Here is a 20744-nt window from a genome sequence, read left to right as displayed (position 1 = left end):
CATGAGGCCCAGGACTTTGGGAGGAGGGACTAGCTGCCCCCACAAGGTGTTGGAGGGGCATGGGGCCACTTAGGGTTTGAACACTTACCACTGTGGGTGGAGGTCAAAGCTGGTCTGGTGTAACCTGCAGAGAGTGGGTAAGAGTGAGAGTGAGGTGGGATGTTTGAAAGGCTGAAGGAAGGGGTGAAGGGGCTAGGCCATTGGCAGAAGAATGGATGCCATCAGGAGGTTGTGTCTCTTCTAGACAGTGAGTTGTGCCTCCTATAACCTTTCTCTGACTTTCCATCTCTCTATGTGTGTGATGTAGGCCTTGGTGGCGAAAGAGGACCTCACAAGGAAAAGACTGAGGAGAGAGAAATCTAGAAGCAGACATGGATGCCTCCTCTGGTCAGAGCTCAGAGCAGCAACAGAGGAAGCCACCTGGGGTACAGGTGGAGACCCCTGCCCCCACCGGACACTTACCGTTGACATAGAGACTGTCCCTGTCCAGGATGTAGGAACCGAGCTGGGTGACACCATGGGTCTGGTGGCTCAGCTCCCAGTAGAGCCGCTCCCTGTCCAGCCTGAGGCCTGCAGGGTCAGGACGGTGGGTGCAGATGGCATCAACTCCCGTGGCTGCTCCACCATTTTCAGGCCTGGGGAGAGAAGGACATGGGTATTGGGCTAGGAGAGAAGGGCATGTCTGGTAGGACATCCTTTCATCAGCCCACTTGTATGTGGACGCCTGCTTATCTGCTCTCCTGGTCCAGGCATGAGCCACTCACAAGAGAAGGAGCATCTTCAAGTCACAAAAGACCAGAGTGGAGTTTACAGTCAGGTGACCATTGGTTCAAACCTTAGTTCTGTCACCTGTTGACTAATCCACGTAAGCTTCTCTGACTCCGTTCTCCCATCTTTGCAGCATGGATTATGCTGTAACCACTTTGTTGGAATGTGATGGGATTCAGAAATGATTGATATAAAATACTCAGCCCTGGTGCCAGGTACATGATAAGTGCTCGTTAATTAATCATTTGCTTAATTAAACAAGTGTTTACAGAGCAGCCACAATGCCTGGCAAGACTGGACAGCAGCTCTCAAAAGAGATTCATCAGCTCTCAGAAAGATGATCCAACCCAGTTTTTGGATCTGAGCGTCTGAGCATGAAATACTGCATGGCAGAGCTCCCCACCCACTGCCCACCTGCCTCTTACAGAAACAGCTCTCTGGGGCAGCAGGAGAAATGAGGCCTGAAGGGATAACCTGGGAGATGTAGCAGGTGGCACTGCCAGAGAGCATTATAGTGGAGAAATGGAGTGTCTCTTGCACCTCAGCGGGATGGAAGCAGCCTTGAGCTACTTCCGCGCTAGTTCTGTCATCCTAGAGACTTGACGAGGGCACAGTGTCAGTTGTTATGCCTGGTGATGCTGCTTATGCTAAAAATGATCCTTGTTGAGGACCTACATCTTTTCTGGAAAGACTGTAAATAGACATCAATACCTGGCAGGAAGCTATAGCTTTGGGATTCCTTGCATGTGTGGTGACCCTGATAACTGGGCAGCTCTTTCATAAAGGACCGGTTCCTCTGTGGGACATGGGGCATTTAACCCAGGGTGGTTTCAGTACCTATCCATTGAGATTTAATTTCCTTGCACGTGAACTGTCACTCAGGAGGCCAAAGGTATAGCCCTTGGGCTTCCCAGAAGGCTCTTGCAAAAAATAAATGTCAGTGCTGTCCTGCTGGTATGCCGTTTTCTGTCCATATCCTTCTAGGTGAAACTGAAGTCATGGATGGCTTACTCAGGTCTGGAGAGTCTGACTAGCCCCAGAGCTGGGAACAGCGCGAGCGAGGTGAGCGAAGACCTAGATACAACCTCTAAGGAGTGCTCAGTCTCAGGGCTGTGCAAGTATAGAGTTAGCACCTCCTTAAATAAATTTTGTGCCCTGGGCACCTTGTTTGCGCACCCTAGTCTGGGCCCTGGCCAACCCAACAGACCCACACTTACTATACCACTAAAAGCAAGACAAAGAGCAAGACTCACCTTAGCGTGGTCAGTTTGCAGCCAGTATAGAGTGAACCGATGCTGCTGCTGGTGAACAAGGGCTTGAGCTGAGGGGAAAAGAGTGGGTGAATGGAAAATAAATGTAAAATTATTCATCACTTAAGACACAGTATTTTTGAATAAAACAATAGCTCCCTAGTCATCTCATCCCACATTTATCTCAAAAGGACCCTTTGGGATAAGCGCTTTTGTTATCTCAGTTTACAGACGAGGAAGCAGTAGCAAAAGGCGAGATCACTACTCTAAAGTCAAGTCACTTGTCTGTGGCAGCACCAAGTTTTGAATCTGGGCCTGTCTGCCTCCTGAGCCCTCTGTGTCCTCCAACAGCATAGCACGGAGACTCAAGAGGGTGGGGAGGAAGTTGGAAAGGAGGGATATGGAGGAGGGGCCTCTCACCAGGTGTTGTAGGACTGCCTCTGTGGAGTTGAACTTGGCAGAGCCCGGCTGCATGTCCTCTGTGTAGCCCAGGCTGGTGATGGTAAAGTTGAGGGTGAAGGGCATCAGAGCAGGGCCAGTAGCTGCAGGGGCGGAAGTGGAGGAGAGGCCATGTCGTGAGTCGGGCTTGGACCAGATGTGAGGCAAAGGACCACTAGGAAACAACCCCTGCCTGCTCAGAGGACCCCATCATCTTGGAGACGCCAGAGAGAGGCTATCACTCTCTGTTCACCTGAGGCTGGAGATGGAGTGGGGGTGGGGAGTAAAGGCCACAGTACATTCTGTTTTACACTGTCCCCAGCTTTGGCCACACACAAAAACTAAAGATGGTGGTGTCTTGGTGTTACATAAATGAGCCAAAGGTGGAGCCTGTAAATTAGCCCTAAGATTATTTATTTCTTTAGAGCAGGCTGGGATCCATTAGCTCAAAAGCCTGCAAGGACCAAACTCACTATTGCACATCCAGTTGTTTTAAACATAGCCCAAACAAGAGGATTTTAGAGCCTGCCTGATTTGCATACCCCATGAAACTGCACCCAACATCTGATGGCCATAAAAAGGACAAAGCTTGTGGCTATAAAGAGCCTAAGCCACTGGCACCCTTTAGAGCTTTCTAACTTAGAGACTCCCCACCAGGCTGTTGAGTGACATCAGCCTCCTCTCTGATCCCCTCCTCCCTTGGGAGCTCCCTTGCTCTTCTCCCTTTCTGAGTAGTGAGCCCCACGCCATAACCTCACCATAACCTCTTGAAGGTGTCAGGCTGTGAGGGACTTCCCCTGCATGTAAACCTGTGAAAGCCTTGCCCAATAAAGCTTGTGTGTGCTACTACCATTTAGTGGTCATGTCTTTTTCTTTGATCAACCCTGAAACCCCTTAAAACTCCTATGCTGGGTTGGGCTGGTGAGACTAGGTGAGAAATGGAGAGTTAAGGACCACAAACTTGTCTTGGCTTGAGTCAGTTTCTTCCTCACACCAGGTCACCTTTGAGGACCCTCCTGGACAGGTTTAATCCTTGTTTGAGAATTTGCATGAGGAGCAATTTGTCAAATAATAATTTTTTCCAATTTAATAAGACTCCTTTAATAAGACTTATTTTATGAATAATTCTTCTCAAGTAGATTCTGATCCAAGAGTATATACAAAGCAAGTAGACAAGGCCAGAATCTGTTCTGATGTCTTTAAAAGTTAATGTCATGATAAAAATCAGGATGGGGGAAGGGCCAGCCCCATGACCTATTGGTTAAGTTCGGCATGCTACACTTCAGCAGCCTGGGTTCCGTTCCTGGGTGCAGACCTACACCACTCATTGGCAGCCATGCTGTGGCAGTGGCCCACATATAAAATAAAGGAAGACTGGCACAGATATTAGCTCAGGGCGACTCTTCCTTAGGAGGAGAAAAAAACAGGATGGGAAATGGGGGTTCTGAGTAGGACTATTCTAAATCAAAAGACACTAAAAAGACAATAACATAATTAATATAGGTGGCTTGAGTGAATCCTGGTTTGGAAACAGCCACCTATAAAAGGAAGACATTTGGCTAAAATGGGAATATGGACTGCATATTAGATGATAGCAAAGTATCCTCGTTTTTAATTTTTTAAAATTTTTTTATGGGAGTGTTTCTGCACTCTCTGGGAAGGCAACCAACCATCCCAGAGAAACTGTGGGAAAACTGGTTGGTAGGGGTGGTTTGGGCTCAGCACCCAAGTCAGGGATCCATTGGTGGGGACCAGGTCTTTTTTTTAAATATTGGTGCCTGAGCTAACAACTGTTGCCCATCTTCTCTTTTGCTTTTTTGTCTTTCTCCCCAAAGTCCCCCAGTACATAGCTGTATATTCTAGTTGCAGGTCCTTCCAGTTGTGCTATGTGGGATGCCACGTCAGCAGGGTTTGATGAGCGGGGCTGGGTCCACACCTGGGATCCGAACCAGCAAAACCCTGGGCTGCCGAAGTGGAGCACTGAAACTTACCTACTCAGCCACAGGGCCAGCCCCCAAAGTATCCTTATTTTCTGAAGTGTGGTAATGGAATTACGGTTACATTGGCAAAGTCCTAATGTTTGGTGATTCTTGCTGAAATATTTAAAGGTGAAACATCATGATATGTGCAACTCTTAAATGGTTCAGAAAAAAATTATGTCTACTTCTACACACAGTCAGTTCTGTTACAATGCCTCTTTTGAAAACGTGATCTTTTCCAGGGGACATTGATACATTAGGGAACAATTTGAACATAACGTAAATTTCATATTGGCTTATGTGCAATATCTTTTGCAAGGCACACAAGAGAAACACTAGATAAATGCAGAAAACTGCACCCAGCTGAACCTAGCTACACAGGCATACACAAAACGCATGCGCACAGCTCAGATATCTCCCAGCTCCATCAGGGGCCCCTCAGGTGTTATGAGGGATACCCATATCCATGCTGGGTTCTAAATTTCTGTATGCTTTCAGGTAACCCTCCTTTCAAACCTCTTCACAATAACTCACAAGCTTCAATCCTTCCACAAGCAAATGTCAGGCCTCTGCCAGGGTAAAATGCTATATTTATTGTAGCATTTATGTATTTCCTAACCATTTAACATATGCAAAACTTTGTTGTTTTCTTAGATGCCTAATTTTTATGTCACTGACAAGGTTTTTGAGGGTTGACTCCAAATCTCACTTTTCTCATAAGCCCTGTGGTTTTCATTGTGGGATTTTTGCACAGCACATGTTAGGAACACCTGTGTCACGTTACAGCAGCACTACAACGTGCAGGAAGCAAATGAGACAAAGTGTCAATGACTGTGGTGGACAGATGGATGTTCCTTGCCCTATTCTTTCAACGTTTCTGCTATTTTTGACAATTTTCTTAATAAAAAGTGGGGGGAAAACACAGACACACAAAATATTCATGAAATGCTGAAATGAGCCCATGGTCTCTAGACTCTGAGAGATCAAACATTCCTTAAAATGCCACTAAAATAAAATGGCTGTATGCATTGACTGTAGTAAGACAGACTACATATATTCACAAGGAACATATTCATAAAGACATTAAAAGAAGGATAAAGTCATATCTATTCAGCATATTCACGAAGAATATTCCTTAACGCAAGCTGTTGGTGGATTGGTTAATCGGGTAAACTGGGGAATTGATCATTTGCTGAGCTGGCTTTGGCACCCTGGCCACTGGACAAATCTATTCTCAGTGAATAGGTCTGCTTTGCATTCTACCAAGGGTTGCTGGATGATTTGGAAATTAGGGGCCACCTACAAGTTTTGGAAACATGGTTCCAGAGAATAGCTTAGGACTCTGAGTGCTGGGGCTGGGATCGGTATTCAAAAAATTCCCAGGGACTTGGGTAGGTCTCATAAGATCCTCAGAGTCAGGTTTAGGCTCTGAGAGATGCCACATACTCCACCCTTCCTCCTACATCCTGTGTTTAGAGATCAACTGGAGTCACTGGGAGCATCTTCAGAAAGAATGCCTACCTGCGGAACTGGAGAAGGCGGTTGACATCCCTGCAGAAACTGTGACCACCATAGAAGCTGGAGAGAGAAAAAACCCTGAGAGCCTGGGGTGGGGAACCATCACCTTGGAGACATCAAGGAGGGGTGGCCATGCCTGGGGATTTCTTGGGTGTGGGGTCCCTGTTCACCCAAGGCTAGGATGCAGTAGGGGTGCAAAGTGGAGGCAGTGGGCTCCTGGCCTCTTCCATTCCTAGGTGCTGGGACTTACAGGGTTAGAGACTTCTGAAGCCTCAGAATACTCACTGCTGGGGGTGGTAGCCTGAGTCTTGCGGGTGTAACCTGCAGGTAGAGGGAGATAAGGTGAGGGGGGTGCAAGAGGAGAGAAAGGGAAGATCGGAGGGGGAGGATGGGGGACGTGTTGAAATGCAAAAAAAAAGACGGCAATCCCTTACCATTGATGTAGAGACTGTCCTTGTCCAGGGTGTAGGGGCCCAGCTGAGTGACACCATGTGTCAGCTGGCTCAGCTCCCAGTACAGCTGCTCTCTGTCCAGCCCGGGGCCCAAAGGGTCAGGGCGGTGAGTGCAGACAGCATCCACTCCAGTGGCTTTCCCATTCTTCTCTGGCCTGGGAAGGGCGGGTGAGGGGGATAACAATAAATAAAGTCCCTAGGGAGGGGTCCAGAGATCCCTAGGGGCAAGACAGGAAGGGGCCAGAGGAAATGAGAAGGCTGCTAGAGAGGTGAGAAGCCAGCCTTAGATCCTCTGAGTGCCCTGACTTCCAGGCACCCTGAGACCATGAGCAGAGTAAGCAGGTGGGATAATTTTTATTAATTTGCAAGTTCGAAACCTGCTTCCTCAAGGCATGGGAGTAGGAGAGCTCATATTTAAGACAAGTGAAGAGCTGGAATTTGGGATTAAAGCCAGTGGAAAAGGCACGTTTTTCTTTAGGGAAATCCTGGGGACAGAACTGAAAACGTGAAGGAAATGTCCTCACTGGTCAAAGGGAGGGGAGGAGGGAATTTAGAAGGATGACCAGAGGAGAGGCCCAATCCTGCTGATGGGCTTTGCCGGATCCGGAGACACTTAGCGGGGCTATAATCAGAAGAGGCGTTGGTCTTGGAGTCAGCGCCTCCTGAATTCCACCTCTGCTTGAGGATTCGACAGAGAAATAAGGAAGGAAGCAGAAGAGCAGGAAGGAAGTGGAACAAACTTTCGGGTCTGGGAGCACTTGAAGGAGCCCTAGCAGGCTATTCCGATGTCTCACCTAAGCAGGGTTAGTCTGCAGCCGGAGTACAGGGTGCCCACACTGGTGTTCTTGAACAAAGATCGGAGCTGAGGTGGAGGGAAAAGAGGGAGAGTAAGAAGTCTGATGGATTGTGGGCAGGGCAGAAGTGAGATGGGTATGGCTGGGATCAATGGGCGGGGCTTGCATCTACGCGGACAAGGGTGGTAGGTGAGTTCTGCTTTGGTAGGCGTGGCAAAGAAGTGGGCGGGGCGTGCACCTGTGGGCGGGGCTCTCACCAAGTCCTGCAGGACTCTCTCCGTGGTGTTGAACTTCCAGGAACCGGGGCGACGCATGACCTCCTCAAAGTGCAAGTTAGTGATGGTGACGTTGAGAGTAAAGGGCACCAGAGGAGGACCAGTGCCTGCAGTAGGGGTGGGAGAGAGACGCCCACTGAACCTACCGTGTGCTGAGTGAGCCTAAGTGTGGGGAATCTCACATGCCTGTCTATGTGCATTGGGAGGGTCTTCCTCCAAGACTAGCAGTTTCCATAGGGAGATCCCAGACATCAGCATTAACTGAGGGGCACTGGGGCTAAGTATGGAAAATTGCACTATGGGCGTAAATGCATCATCGAGCAGGAAGCAAGCATATCTGACCCTCTGGTTGGCTAAAATCTATACATGCATGCTCTTTTCCTGAGGTTTTTCTTTTTTTTAAATCCAATGTTTCTCTGAGATCCACCTATTTATTGATTTTTAAAATTTTTGAAGAAATGCTTACATTGCATTTTTACGGGTCAGCCCCTGTTTTAAGTGCTTCATTTACATTTAAACCTTGGACCAAACTCTTCGGAAGGACATAATATTCTTATCCCCATTTTATAGATGTGAAAACTGAGCCCAGGGAAGGTTAAATAATTTACCCCAAGTCACATAATCTATAAATGGCATAGCGTAGTTTGAACCCAGGCATTGTGGTCCCAGAGTCTGTGCCACTAACCCTCCACCTGGGACCATGGGCAGGTCCCACCTACAGTGGCGGCTCATTTGGGCCTGAGTGGTCAGCGGTCAGAATGCCCTCAGGAGGCCCTAGAGGATGAGTGACTAGAGACTCCAGTTAGACAGCTGTAATGATGGCTCATCTAGGACCCTCAGCAGGGTCGATGGGTGGTATGGAAATCTACCATGGGCCAGTGGGAGGCCAGGAATGGGAAGCTGACCCTTAGTGCAATCAGAGTCTGCTCAAGTCTCTGACCAGGACCTGTAAGAGGGCATTTTCTAGGTACATATGTAGCTCATGCTGTTCCCTTCTTTCCTGGAAAGGAAAACTAAGTAGCTGAGAGAGAGAAGCCCTCCATGCATATCTGCAAAACTTAGCCTAAGACCCTGCTGATGGTAATTCAATACCTATTTATACACTCAAGAGTTCATTCTCTGTCTTTCTTGATGGAAGCCCATCAAAGAGTAGGGCCCTTTCTATTCTGTTTACTGCTGCATGAGCAGGGCCTTTTATACAGTAAGTGATAAATAAATACTTATTGAATGAATGAATGAATGAGTGTGGCTCTCCACATGATACCTCCCACTGGTCAAGTGCAGCAGACCTTTCAGGGGGGAATCCCAGAAAGAAAGTTCCTACCTGTGGCTACGGGGACTGGGATCGCTGAAGATGCTGGGGAGATAGTAGAGGCCATAGCAACTGAGAAGAAAACAAAGCGAGACAAACATGGCAGAAGGGAGGGCTTCCTCAGCCAAACAGGACTCATCATGGGACCTTAAGACCATTTTCTTGTTCAGCCTCAGGTCTGTGCTGGGCTTGTCTTTTCTGAGCCAGGGTGTGAAGGTGGGGAAAGACCAGAGTGGGGACAGCAGAGAGGAGAAATGGGCCCCAAGGCAACGCAACACTAGGACCCAAATTACTACTCACTGCTGGGAGTGGAGGTCAGGGCTTGATGGGTGTAACCTGAAGAAAGAGATGGAGAGAGGGGATGAGAACTTGTAAGGATGCAGGATGGGAGGAAGTGGCAAAAATCTGGGGCTCTTTGGGTTTCTATGAATCTATTATTTAAGTAATATTTATACAGCACCCTCAAAGTGCAGACCCTATACACAAACCCCAAAGAATGTCACTGGAGCACAGGGAAGAATTTCTATATCAGGTCATCCGTGGTCTATCCCTCTGCCATCTGTCCCCTCCTCCTTCTCTGAGCGTCTGATCCCTCAATATATCTCCAGAAAAGCTGTGAATGTATGCCTTTTCCTGAGGGAAAGAACTAGAGGTGAAGGCCAGTTTGGGACAAGCTCAAATCCTCCCCACACCGGAGAGGACAGGAGATCCAGAATGTGAGTCATGAACCCAGAGCACACTGCCTGCAGTGAGACCCACGGGGAAGCAGGAAAAGACCGGGGCTGCGGCACTTTCACTCACCATTAACATAAAGGCTGTTCTTGTCCAGGGCGAAGGAGCCCAGCTGGGTGATGCTGTGGGTCTCACGGCTCAGCTCCCAGTACAGCTGCTCTCTGTGTAGCCCAGTGCTTGTGGGCGCAGAGCGGTAGGTGCAGATGGCATCCACTCTGGTGGCTGATCCATCCTTCTCGGGCCTGGAGAGGGAGGAACACAGGGATGGGGGCATATGAAGGACTGATGATGAGGGCAACTTGCAAGAATGATAATACCTGGAAAAGCCACAAAGTTGAAATCACCTTCTTTGGAAGGCAAAAAAAAAAGGAGACAAAATATCTAGAATTTATCCAATAGATGAAGAAGGTGAATTAGGACTCAGATTGGCACAATGTTTGTTCATCATCCACGTACCAGCCTCCTACCATCCCACTCAGATTGGTCCAAGGGGAAAAAAAGAAAAAAGTGGGCACAACCCCAAAATCTTGCATCTCTTTTGAACACCTTAAATGTGGGTTTAGAAATGTGCATGCCCCAAGGACTGTTCATTTTTGCCTTAAAAATTACAGAATAATTTTGGAAATTGCAAGGCACTAACTCCTGGGAGATGTTCTACACCTTGTTTGGGACTTTAAGGAAGTCTAAGAAGACAGGAACTGGCAGAGGGCTCAGTATATGCAGCATCACAGGTGCCCAGAGCCTGCTACACTGGGCAGGTGGGGAACATGTATGCGGTGGAGGAGAGGAAGTGAATCTGGGAGGTGTGAAATGAGTAAGGGAAACCTCAACTAAATTGGAGTGGGGAAGGCCTCTAGGGGGAGCCCTCACACTCAACACACCTTGTCAATTACTCTAACCAGAAAAAGACAAACACTTGCACCTCTGGCGGCAAGTGCAACTATTTTGCTGCTGTAGAAAGATTTCTCTCCTTACCCGGCAACAGCCCAGCTAATGAGAAACACAGCTCAGCCAATGAGAAACCACCATGAACTGATACTTTTCCCCGGACGGACTTTCTATTAGAACAGCCCCTTTCTATTCTCTGTTATTCTCTATAAAGGCAGCATCCCTCCTTTGTTCTCTGGATTTGCCTATGGTTCACCACACCATGCACATCCTTAGTTGCAATCCCTTTGGCTATTCCTGAATAAACTTATTTGAGGGTAAAATAACAGGAGAATTAGATTTTTAATTGACAGAGGCATAGGATGTGAGCATCCACTCCTGGGTGTCTCACCTGAGTGACGTCAGCCTGCAGCTGGAATACAATGGGCCGATACTGGTGCTCCTGAACAAAGAACCAAGCTGGGGAGGAAGGAGAGGGCGGTAAGGAGGAGAAGGAGACGGGGCCTTGAAGGGATGAGGAGGAGTGGGCATCAGGCATCTCGGGGCTCTTACAAGGTGCTGCAGGACCTTCTCTGTCATGTTGAACTTTGCAGATCCTGGATGTCCCATGTCTGGCATGTACTGCACGTTCATCACGGTAAAGTTGAGGGTAAATGGCACCAGGGTAGGGCTTGTAGCTGCAGCAGGGGAGGCAGATAAGAGAACCTGTCCTGAGCCTGCTATGGCTCTCTGTCCAGTCCCTCTTCCAGCCTCCCTGGGCCCTCACACCCATGAGCTCTCATTCTCTCCACCAGAGGGCTCCATCCAGCTTGGTTCTTAATCCAAAGCAGCCAGGGACCACTATTTCAGTCATGCCCAACAGCTCTTAGTATACGGAGTTGGTTTTTCTCCCAGGAGCTCTGATTTTGGGGTACCTAATGTGACCCCCAGGCTTCCTCTATATGGGCCCAGTCATGTGACCAGACTCAGGCCTCAGGTTCCTAGTTACAATTTGAGTTCATTCATTCATTTGTTGCATAAATATTTATTGAGCACCAGCTATGTGTTAGGCATCACCATGGCACTGGGCACATATATTTCTAGTTAGGGAAATAGAACTTATGTCAGGTATTTCAATAAGAATAATGTAATACAAAAAAAAAAAAAAAAAAACCCTGAAAAGGTAACACAGAGATTAGCAAAATCAAGAAGCCTCTAGCCCTGTGGGGCTGATGGATGAGAGAGTGGCATACTGAGATTGCTGAGACCATGGAGGACACACAGCCCCTGCTGGAGATACTGTACGAAGCTCACAGAGGTGAAGAAATATCCTGGCTCTTCTCCTGCCCCACCCACCACTGTCCTACCAATGCCTCCTATTGGCTGAACCTAATAGGAAGCTAGTTAGCTAGTGTGATCAAGCTTGGCTCAAACTGGTGTTCTCAGTCATGACCCAGCTGAGCCTGAGCTGAGCCTTCCAACTCACAGATGCCTTCCAGGAAAACCAAAGAGCCTTTTGCTCATCATCAAGGGACCGAATTTCCTTGAATTCTGTCCCAGAATCCTGTGACAACTTCAGTTGAATTGGTAGCGACTGCCTGGTGTGTTTTATTGGTAAGGATTCTGGAGATGTTTTGAGCTCAGAAGGCATGGATGCCATTATCATTAGTGACGTCTGCCATAGATGAGAGGAGTGGTGGCACAGATGCCATACATTTGTCCTGGTTAGAATCTAACAGAGTCATTAAAGATTTGAACCAGGGCAGGAATGGACTGTTACCACACATTACAAGAAAGCATATTCATTCCTTCCTTTCCTGGGAGAATCTACACATTTCTTGTAGACCTACCATGCACAGGGCACTGTGGTAGACACTAAGGAAGCACAGAGGAGTAAGACACAGTTGCTCCATGTGGCAGGTTTACTTAACATTGGGATCAACAGAAAACAAAATGTTCAAAAGCAGAAAAAAATCTAAGAGTCTGCACTTATTAATAAATGTAAGAATTGTTTTTAAAAATAAGTAACAGGATTTAAAGTGAGTGATAAACAAAAGGTTTCCACGGCTTCCTTGTCTATAATGATAGAAAGTTTTTAAAAAGCATATTTAATAATACTAGTTAGATGCTGAGCATAGCATTTGGTTTGTATCCAGTATTCAATAATGTGAGATATTGCCTGTTTTCTTTCTGATCACCATCATCATCACTGTCACTACCACTATCATCACCTTCACAATCACCATCATCATCATCGTCACCATTACCATGATTATTGTCATCACCATCACCACTACCACCATCATCATTAACATTAATGTCATCAACACAACTATCATTATCATCACTGATGTGGGGTCGGTGAGCCGAGGAGTCAAAAGAAAGATTTCTTAGACTCTCAAGATCTGGCAGTAGTGCTCTTTTATTTAGAGAATAGTATAGAATAGCATGGGGACAGGACCCATGGGCAGTCAGAGATGCTGCTGGCATGGGGAGCTGCTTGCTGCCACCGCTGGCATGGGGACAGGACCCATGGGCAGGCAGAGCTGCTGCCAGCATGTTGCTGCTGCCGCTTCTGCTGCCCCAAATTGAGGATTAGAGCTAAATTTAAGGCATAGGTATGTGAGTTGTCTCTTTACAAGACAAAGAATATGTAAAAACGTTAAAATGGTATCAGTGCCCATATGGTCTGGCCATTGGGCGGTCCCACAACTTTTAGATAAGAATCAAACCGGAATGAGTAAATGGCAGAAGTCACCGCTTGAATATTATCCTCAGCTAAAGACAAAGGAGGATTTGGGGGGGGTGGGGGTCAGTTACATGAGGTTGCCAGATAGTAAACAACTTAAGTTCTTGCCTCTGGCATTGATTAAGAGTTTCTAGAGATAAGGCCATCCCTCTTCTTCCTGGCACAGAGAGGAAGGCATCTTTACAGATGGAAGTTTCCCTTAGAAATGTAAACGTTTCCCAACAAAGGGGCAAGCAAATTCCACTCCTCAGAGCCTGCTTCTCATCTGCAGTTTTAAAATTAACCAGGCTAAAAATCCTCATCAGTCACCAGCACCACCACCAGCATCATCGTCCTCATCATCAACCCCACCATCATTATTATCATCATCACGATAATATAAGCTCAATGAGGACAGCGATGTTTTTCGGTTCTATGTTCCCTGCCATATCCCCAGGGCCTGGCACAGAGTAGGTGCTCAATAAAGGTTGTTGGTTCACTCATTATCACTAGATTTACTATGGCTTTTCATCTTTATTTGAGAGATTAATGTCAGAGATGTTCACACTCCTCAGGCACTCTCTAACAGATGTGCCATCGACTGTACTCACCTGTGGGGCTGGAGAAGGGGGCTAGAGTCCCAGAGGTTCCCAGGTCCACTGTGGAGGTCCCAGGAGCTGAGGAAAAGCCCTCATCAGCGAAAACAGAAAGGCATCACATGGCAGAAATGCCAGAAGGACAGACTATGTATTGGGCTTGCTGTATGTGGGGATTGAGCTGGAATTCTCTCTGGAACTGGGGAAGAGGGGAGGGTAAATAACTTGCACCCTCCCAGGAACTCTTTCTCTCCTGGAGAGGACATAATTGTGCCTGAGGAGGGGTCTGCTCCTTCCCCGCCTGAGGTGGAGGGCACTAGGCATCAGTGGGATACTCACTGCTGATGATGAGTTCAGAACTCTGATGGGTGAAACCTGTAGCAAGAAGAAGGGATGATAGTGGATGAGAGTTAAGGGAGAGGTGGGGGATCAAATAGGGATCAGGGCTACCCTGGTGCAATGGAGGGGGTTTCACGAGACAGAGGCTATGGGGGAGTCTCCATCAGCACCCTCACGTCATGAAACAAGGCCCTGAGGATGAAGTAAGCCCAAGATGAAGAAGAAACCACAAGGTCCACACCTGAATCAGCACATCCAGAGTGCACAGCCGAGCCGCTAGGAGCCAGATGGAGTCTGATCTCAAGTTAGAGAGCAAAGGCTACTCAGCGAGGAGGAAAAGACTCTGACCAAATCACAGCTGCTCACCGTTAACATAGAGACTGTTCCTGTCCAGGGTGTAGGGGCCCATCATGGTGACACCATGAGTCATCTGGCTTAGCTCCCAGTACAGCCGCTCTCTGTCCAGTTCAGGGCCTTCAGGGTCATGGCGATATGTGCAGATGGCATCCATTCTAGTGGCTGTCTCGTGCTTTTCAGGCCTGGGTAAAAACCTCCACATGGTTGGTCCAACTATCTCTCCTTCTATTCATCCTTCCCTCCCTCTCTCTGCCAGTCCCTAAGGCAGAATCTTAGGAAGGCCTGGTTTTCAAAGGAGCTGCTTCAGGGAGATTCCCTTCATAAATAACTAGGACACCACAGAACTCCAAGCCTCCTGCATGCTGGGAGAGAAGCCTCTGAAAGCACTGGGTGTATGAAAGTTACAGAGAGGTACTATTGAGGGGGCTGAACAATCCTGGAAGATGCCAAATGGAACCACAACATCCAAATCCTGTCACAGGTTTTGATGGACACAACAAAGTGCCTAGGGTCATGCTGTAATGGGTGACAGTGGCCCCATGACATGTGACCAGGGCATGGCTGGTGACGTTTTTCTGCAGAGAGTTGGGGCTTTCAAACGGTGGGATCAGAACGCTAGTCATCCTCTCTAGATCCTGTGTACCAGCAGGGCTGGGACATTTTGAAAGAGACTTCAAGAGACTAAATGGCTTGAGAGAGATGCCTTTTTGGTGGGTGTCTGAAAGCATGACTTGTCCAAAGGAAAGTCTCCATGTCTCATCTTCCGTCTCCAGCTACAGGACATCGATCCACCTACCCATCCACCTAGTCACACACTATTATTTGGAGAGAAAGGGCTCCCATGCCCTGGGGCCATGGATGAAACACCTCCCATAATAACAACTACCAATATCAAATACTTACTATGTGACATGCCCAGCACTTTGTATTCACGATCAGGTCATTTAAGCTTCAAAGCACCCCTATGGGCTGTATTCCTCAAAGCATCCTCAAAGCAAAGCATGTAATCCTCAAAGCTTCCCTATGGCCTCGCCCACTGATGCAAGCCCCGCCCACTAGCCCCAGCCCGCCCATATCACCCATGCTCCACCCATACCAGCTCCTCCCCATTCATCTCACCTAAACTTGCTTTTCCTCCCCTCTTAGATTCTCTGGCAAGTTCTTTTAGAGAAGTTGTCAGATTGGTATTTTCCACACCCTGCAAGGTCATGATGGGGGCAGAGCAGCAGCGCTGCTTGAGGGCTAGGAGTTTGGATCTAGAACCCAAAATGCTGGAGTTGTTCTGTGTGACCTGAACAAGCTACTTAATCCCTCTGAGCCTTAATTTCACCTTCTTTTCCTGTATCATGAGGCTGTTGTGAGGACTGATGAGATTAAATATAAAGTAATAGCACAGTGCTTTGAGTCTCCGTAATTGTTCACTGCTGGTATTATTGTTGCTGTTGATGCTTGGTATCCATGGGGAGTAGTTGTTCTAAGTATGGACAAAGGCAGGGAGCCCATAGGTTAGGATCCACCCACCTGTTAGCTGTGTTCTTGGGGAGGGTCTCACCTGAGCGAGGTTAGTCTGCAGCCTGAATAGAGGAATCTCAGACTGCTATTCTTGAACAAGCGTTTGAGCTATTAGAAAGGAGAAGCGAGGTGAGAAGGAACCCTCGAGGGAGGCCAGGAGAAGCTGGGGAATTGGTGAGGTGAATGAGGAGGAGATGGTATGGGCGGGGTACAGCTGGGGGTGGGGCTTGCGCTAGTGGGCGGGTCATGAGTGAAGTGGGTGGGGCTGACACCGGTGGGTGGGACTCTCACCAGACCCTGCAGGATCCTATCTGTGGTGTTGAATTTCCAGGAGCCTGGGCGCTGCATGTCCTTCTCGTAGTGCAGGTTGGTGATGGTGACATTGAGGGTGAACGGCACCAAGAAAGGGATTGCAACTGCGGGGGGGAAAGGAAAAAGGAGGCCACGCCTGAGTCAGACCTGGGCTGGGCTCTAAGGCAACTTCTGGGGGCAGAGATGGAGGGTCGAGATCTGAGGAAGCAGGGGTTCAAAGTAGGCAGGTGGGCTACCTTAGGACCAAAGACAGAAGGCGAGATAAGGAGCAAAGTGAGATGCTATTAAGTGCGGTAGCGGGCATGTCCATTAGGATAGGTATTATTGAAAAAAAAAAGGGAAATAAACAGTGTTGGCAAAGGTGTAGAGAAATTGGAACCCTTATGCATTGTTGGTGGGAAGGCTGGTGGAGTTGCAATGGAAAACAGTTTAGTGATTCCTCAAAAGGTTAAATATAAGATTACCATATGATCCAGCAATTTTGCTCCTAGGTAAATACCCCAAAGAATTGAAAACAAGGACTCAGATGCTTGAAGACAAATGTTCATAGCAGCAGCATTCACACTAACCAAAAGGTGGAAATAACCTAAGTGTTCATCAACAGATAAATGAATAAACAAAAGTTGGTATATACAATGAAATAGTATTCGGCCATAAAAAGGAATGCACTCTTGATACGTGATATGACGTGGATAAACCTTGAAAACATTATACTAAGTGAAATAAACCAGACACAAAAGGACAAATATTGTATGAGTCCCCTTATGTGAGGTACCTAGAATAGACAAATTCATAGAGACAGAAAGTAGATTAGAAGTTACCAGGGGATGGGGGAGGGAGCTAAGGTGAATTAGTGTTTAATGGCTACAGAGTCTCTGCTTAGGATGATAAAGAAGCCCTGGAAATGGATAGTGGTGATGGTCGCACAGCATTGTGAATGTACATTTAATAATGGTTACAATGGTAAATTCCATGGTGGTTTCAAATCCCCTCTCAGCCCCTCCCCAGCCATGTGACCAGGGATATGTTCCTCAATCTGTCTCTACCTCCATTTCTTCAACTGCAAAATGGGGAGAATCATACTCTGTAGGGAAATTACGAGGGTTAAAGGACTATTTATTAAAGGCATTGTGCTGAGTGAAAAAACCCAAGCCCCAAAGGTCACATGTTGTGTGATTCCATTGATAGCCTCAAAATAACAAAATTATAGAGATGGAGAACAGATGAACGGTTGCCAGGGGTTGGGCTGGGCGAGTGTGATTTATAAAAGAGCGGCATGAGGGAGATGTTTATGGCGATGGAACAGTTCTGTATCTGGAATGCAGTAGTGGTTACAAAAAAATTTGCCTATATGATAAAATGGCATAAAACTACACACACGCACATACACAAATACATGTAAAACTGATGAAATCTGAGGTCTGAAGTCTTTGATTTTAACAATGTCGATTAATTTCCTGGTTTTGATATTGTACTACAGTTAGGCAAGATGTTAACCATTGAGGAGAAACTGGGTGAAGGATACAGGGAATGCTGTACTATTTTTTGCAAATTCCTGTGAGTCTATATTTATTTCAAAATAAAAAGTTAAAAAAGAAAGAATGGCACACAGCCTGGCACATAGTAAGTGCCAAACGACATGGGTATCTTTTTAAATTATTATCCATTGTAATTGCACTTTCAATTTCAGTCTCCCTCAATACATTGTAAACTTCATGCGGGGAAGGACACACCGGACTTAACATCTTGTCCCCTCTGCCTAGCACAGAACATGTGCCCAATAAATATCTGTCAAGCTAAATTCCCTGGCAGTCCCTGTGCTGGGTTCCTACATACGTTTTCATTTAACTTTCACAATGACTTTATGGAGTATTATTATTCCCACTTGGCAGGTGAGGAAACTGAGGCACTGAGAGGGTGAGTAAATTGCCCAAGGTCAACAGAGCTGGACAGATGAGGAGGTCCTGTCCCCTGTTCTTGAGGAGTTTAGAGCAGAGCAGAGGGTGCCCGTGGCCGCTCCAGGTTCCCTCGTGCCAGCCTCTCTCTGCAACTCCCAGGTCTTAGTTTTGAGGCTGAGCACCTTGACTTCCTAGATTGTGTTGGAGAGAGAAGTCACCTACCTGTGGAGCTGGAGAAGTGCGCTGGCACCACTGAGGTCCGTGGGAAAAGCACGGAGGTCACAGTAGCTGAAGAGAAATGATCTGAAGTGAGAATAGGGATTCCGAGTGGGGTATGGATGCCGCTGTGTGCATCTTTTCTGTCCAGCCTGAGCCATTGAATGTAGAGGGGTTGAATAAGACAGACAGGTCCTCCGGCTTCTTCTCCCACGGAGGCCCTGGAGTCGGGGGATAGGTTGCTGTCCACAAGAGGGCCCAGAGTGCATGGTCATCAGGGCCCTGAATACTCACCACTGGGAGTGGGCGCTGAGGTCCGATGGGTGTAACCTACAATGAGAAAAGGGGACAGAATTGGGATGCAAGCAGGGGAGGCATGTCCAAGACACATCCCAAGACCCACTAGCCCCCACCCCCAACTGAGACTTTGAGTCTAGATAGTTCAATCATTATGATTTAGGAGCAACTATATTTTGATCCTAAAGATCTGAGAAATCAAAGATCCAGTCCCTGTTTTCATGGGCTTGCAATTTACTTGAGAAGATAACTATGCCAACATTTCCAGAACATGGGTTTGCTAACTGTGTTTCTCAGGATCTAAGGGGGATTTTGAAATGTTGGCAGGGAGAAAGATGAATAGTCAGATTCTTGAATTGCCTTTGGCTTCAGACGGAGGGATATTCTCTTTTATCTGTCTCGAGAAAGGCTTTAGTTCCTCAGACAAGTGCACAAATCATGTCCCTGGATGCAGAGATGCAAAGGGAAGAGGGGGATTTGCAAATTGGAGAGCCTTGGGGGCCCTTGAGTCATCAGGGAGATTGCTCAGGTGGAACATGCTACATAGGATGGGTCCTGGGGAAAACTGGAGAGTCCACATCCTTTCTGTGGGCAGATTCTGAGCTTCAACTTGTACCTACTAAAAGGATTCTCACCATTGACATAGAGGCTGTCCTTGTCCAGCGTGAAGGAGCCCAGCTGGGTGACATCATGAGTCTCGTGGCTGAGCTCCCAGTATAGCCTCTCTCTGTCCAGCTTAGAGCCCATAGGCTCAGGACGGTAAGTGCAGACAGCATCAACTCCAGTGGCTGTTCCATTTTTCTCTGGCCTGGGCAGGGAGGAGCACAGGGATGGGGAGGTGGGGACTTCTGGAAGGAGCCCTGAAAGGCCTCACTGAGGGAAGAGACACAGAAAGTAGGAGGCCTGCTGGGCAGCCTAGAATGGCCTTGGTGCTGGGGAAAGTTGGAAATGAACAGGACAGTCAAGGTCCCTGAACATAGAGGATGTAGCACCTCCAAATGTTGACATTTGTGCCAAGTTTTAAAATGTCAATCGCCACAAGGCTACACACATCCTAACAACAGAAGCATGACAGACAGGTGGAAGGAAGGAATCTGGGAATTTGACAAGGTGAAAGAAGACAACGTCAAATTACTTAAAGCCCAGCTCTGCTACTCAAGTGCTGGGTGACTCTGGGTAAGTCTCTCAATCTCGCTGTGGCTCATCTTTTCATCTCTCAAATGAGGTAACAGTATAGATCTTACAGCACTCAGCACTAGTAAGGCTCAATAAAACGGAGTCATATTTATCAGGTATTAAGAAGACCGATATTCTTGGTGTGAATAGACCTTGCAATGAGAGAGATCAGCTTTTTGAAGGCAACACTGAGGCCAGCAGGCAGCCTAGGGTGGAGGTGGGGATGGGGCTGTGTGGTATTCCAGAGCCAGAAACATCTCAGGGCCAGTGGAAAGGGGAAGACATAGCAACATGGCTAGAGGACACTGGTGAGTATCTTTGGCTCTGGGGGCATTCCATCCTCAGACAAAAGGTCCATAACTGGGAGAGATCACACAGGGGTAAGGTGACCCAAGTGCACGTGTGGGGGTTCCCACATGCTGGAGTCATTCTCAGTACCTGGCTCTAAGAAGGGTTGTGAATAATTCACTGCATGTTCTCTATATGTTAGGTCATTGCTAAGCATATTTAATTTTAATCCTTACTGTGTTCACAAAAAGACTACAAATTCTTTGTGCCAATCAGAAGTGAAGTCTATTTTCCCATCTCTTGAATCTGGGCTTGACCAGGTGACTGGCATTGACCAAGGGACATTAGCAAACATGATGCAAGCAGAGGCTTGGAAAGCACATGTGCCCTAGGGCTTGCCAATACTTGCTGCCCTTGGAACTCTGAGCATGTGAAAGAGCTGAAGCTAGCCTGCTGGAGGATGAGAGACTGTGGAGGAGAACCAAGGTCCCCCAGCCAGCAGCTGACTGCAGACACATGAAGGAGCCTCATCTGAGATCAGCAGAGCCAGCCCAGGCAGGAGAACCTCTCAGTAGAATGTGGCCCAAATCACCATCCAGCAGAATTGTGGGCTGAATTTGTTATGCAGAAAAGCAAACTG

General features: G+C 47.5%; 1 protein-coding gene across 1 annotated transcript in view; it reads right to left on the bottom strand.

Moving 5' to 3' along the window:
• LOC100629766 (mucin-16) overlaps positions 1–20744 on the bottom strand; it is a 75309-nt gene that overhangs the window by 28447 nt on the left and 26118 nt on the right. The window contains exons 15-36 of the mRNA XM_070275002.1: positions 19276–19448; positions 18638–18673; positions 18350–18415; positions 16209–16333; positions 15958–16025; positions 14415–14587; positions 14049–14084; positions 13725–13790; positions 10959–11083; positions 10798–10865; positions 9588–9760; positions 9087–9122; positions 8799–8858; positions 7457–7581; positions 7200–7267; positions 6388–6560; positions 6239–6274; positions 5957–6013; positions 2439–2560; positions 2022–2089; positions 463–635; positions 89–124 (exon numbers count right to left, since the gene is read on the bottom strand). Coding sequence (XP_070131103.1) covers positions 89–124; positions 463–635; positions 2022–2089; positions 2439–2560; positions 5957–6013; positions 6239–6274; positions 6388–6560; positions 7200–7267; positions 7457–7581; positions 8799–8858; positions 9087–9122; positions 9588–9760; positions 10798–10865; positions 10959–11083; positions 13725–13790; positions 14049–14084; positions 14415–14587; positions 15958–16025; positions 16209–16333; positions 18350–18415; positions 18638–18673; positions 19276–19448 — 2063 coding nt within the window. The remainder of the gene's footprint in view (positions 1–88; positions 125–462; positions 636–2021; positions 2090–2438; positions 2561–5956; positions 6014–6238; positions 6275–6387; positions 6561–7199; positions 7268–7456; positions 7582–8798; positions 8859–9086; positions 9123–9587; positions 9761–10797; positions 10866–10958; positions 11084–13724; positions 13791–14048; positions 14085–14414; positions 14588–15957; positions 16026–16208; positions 16334–18349; positions 18416–18637; positions 18674–19275; positions 19449–20744) is intronic.

Source organism: Equus caballus, chromosome 7, assembly GCF_041296265.1.
Source record: "Equus caballus isolate H_3958 breed thoroughbred chromosome 7, TB-T2T, whole genome shotgun sequence".
Taxonomy (NCBI): domain Eukaryota; kingdom Metazoa; phylum Chordata; class Mammalia; order Perissodactyla; family Equidae; genus Equus; species Equus caballus.
This window is presented reverse-complemented; position numbering and strand designations above follow the sequence as displayed.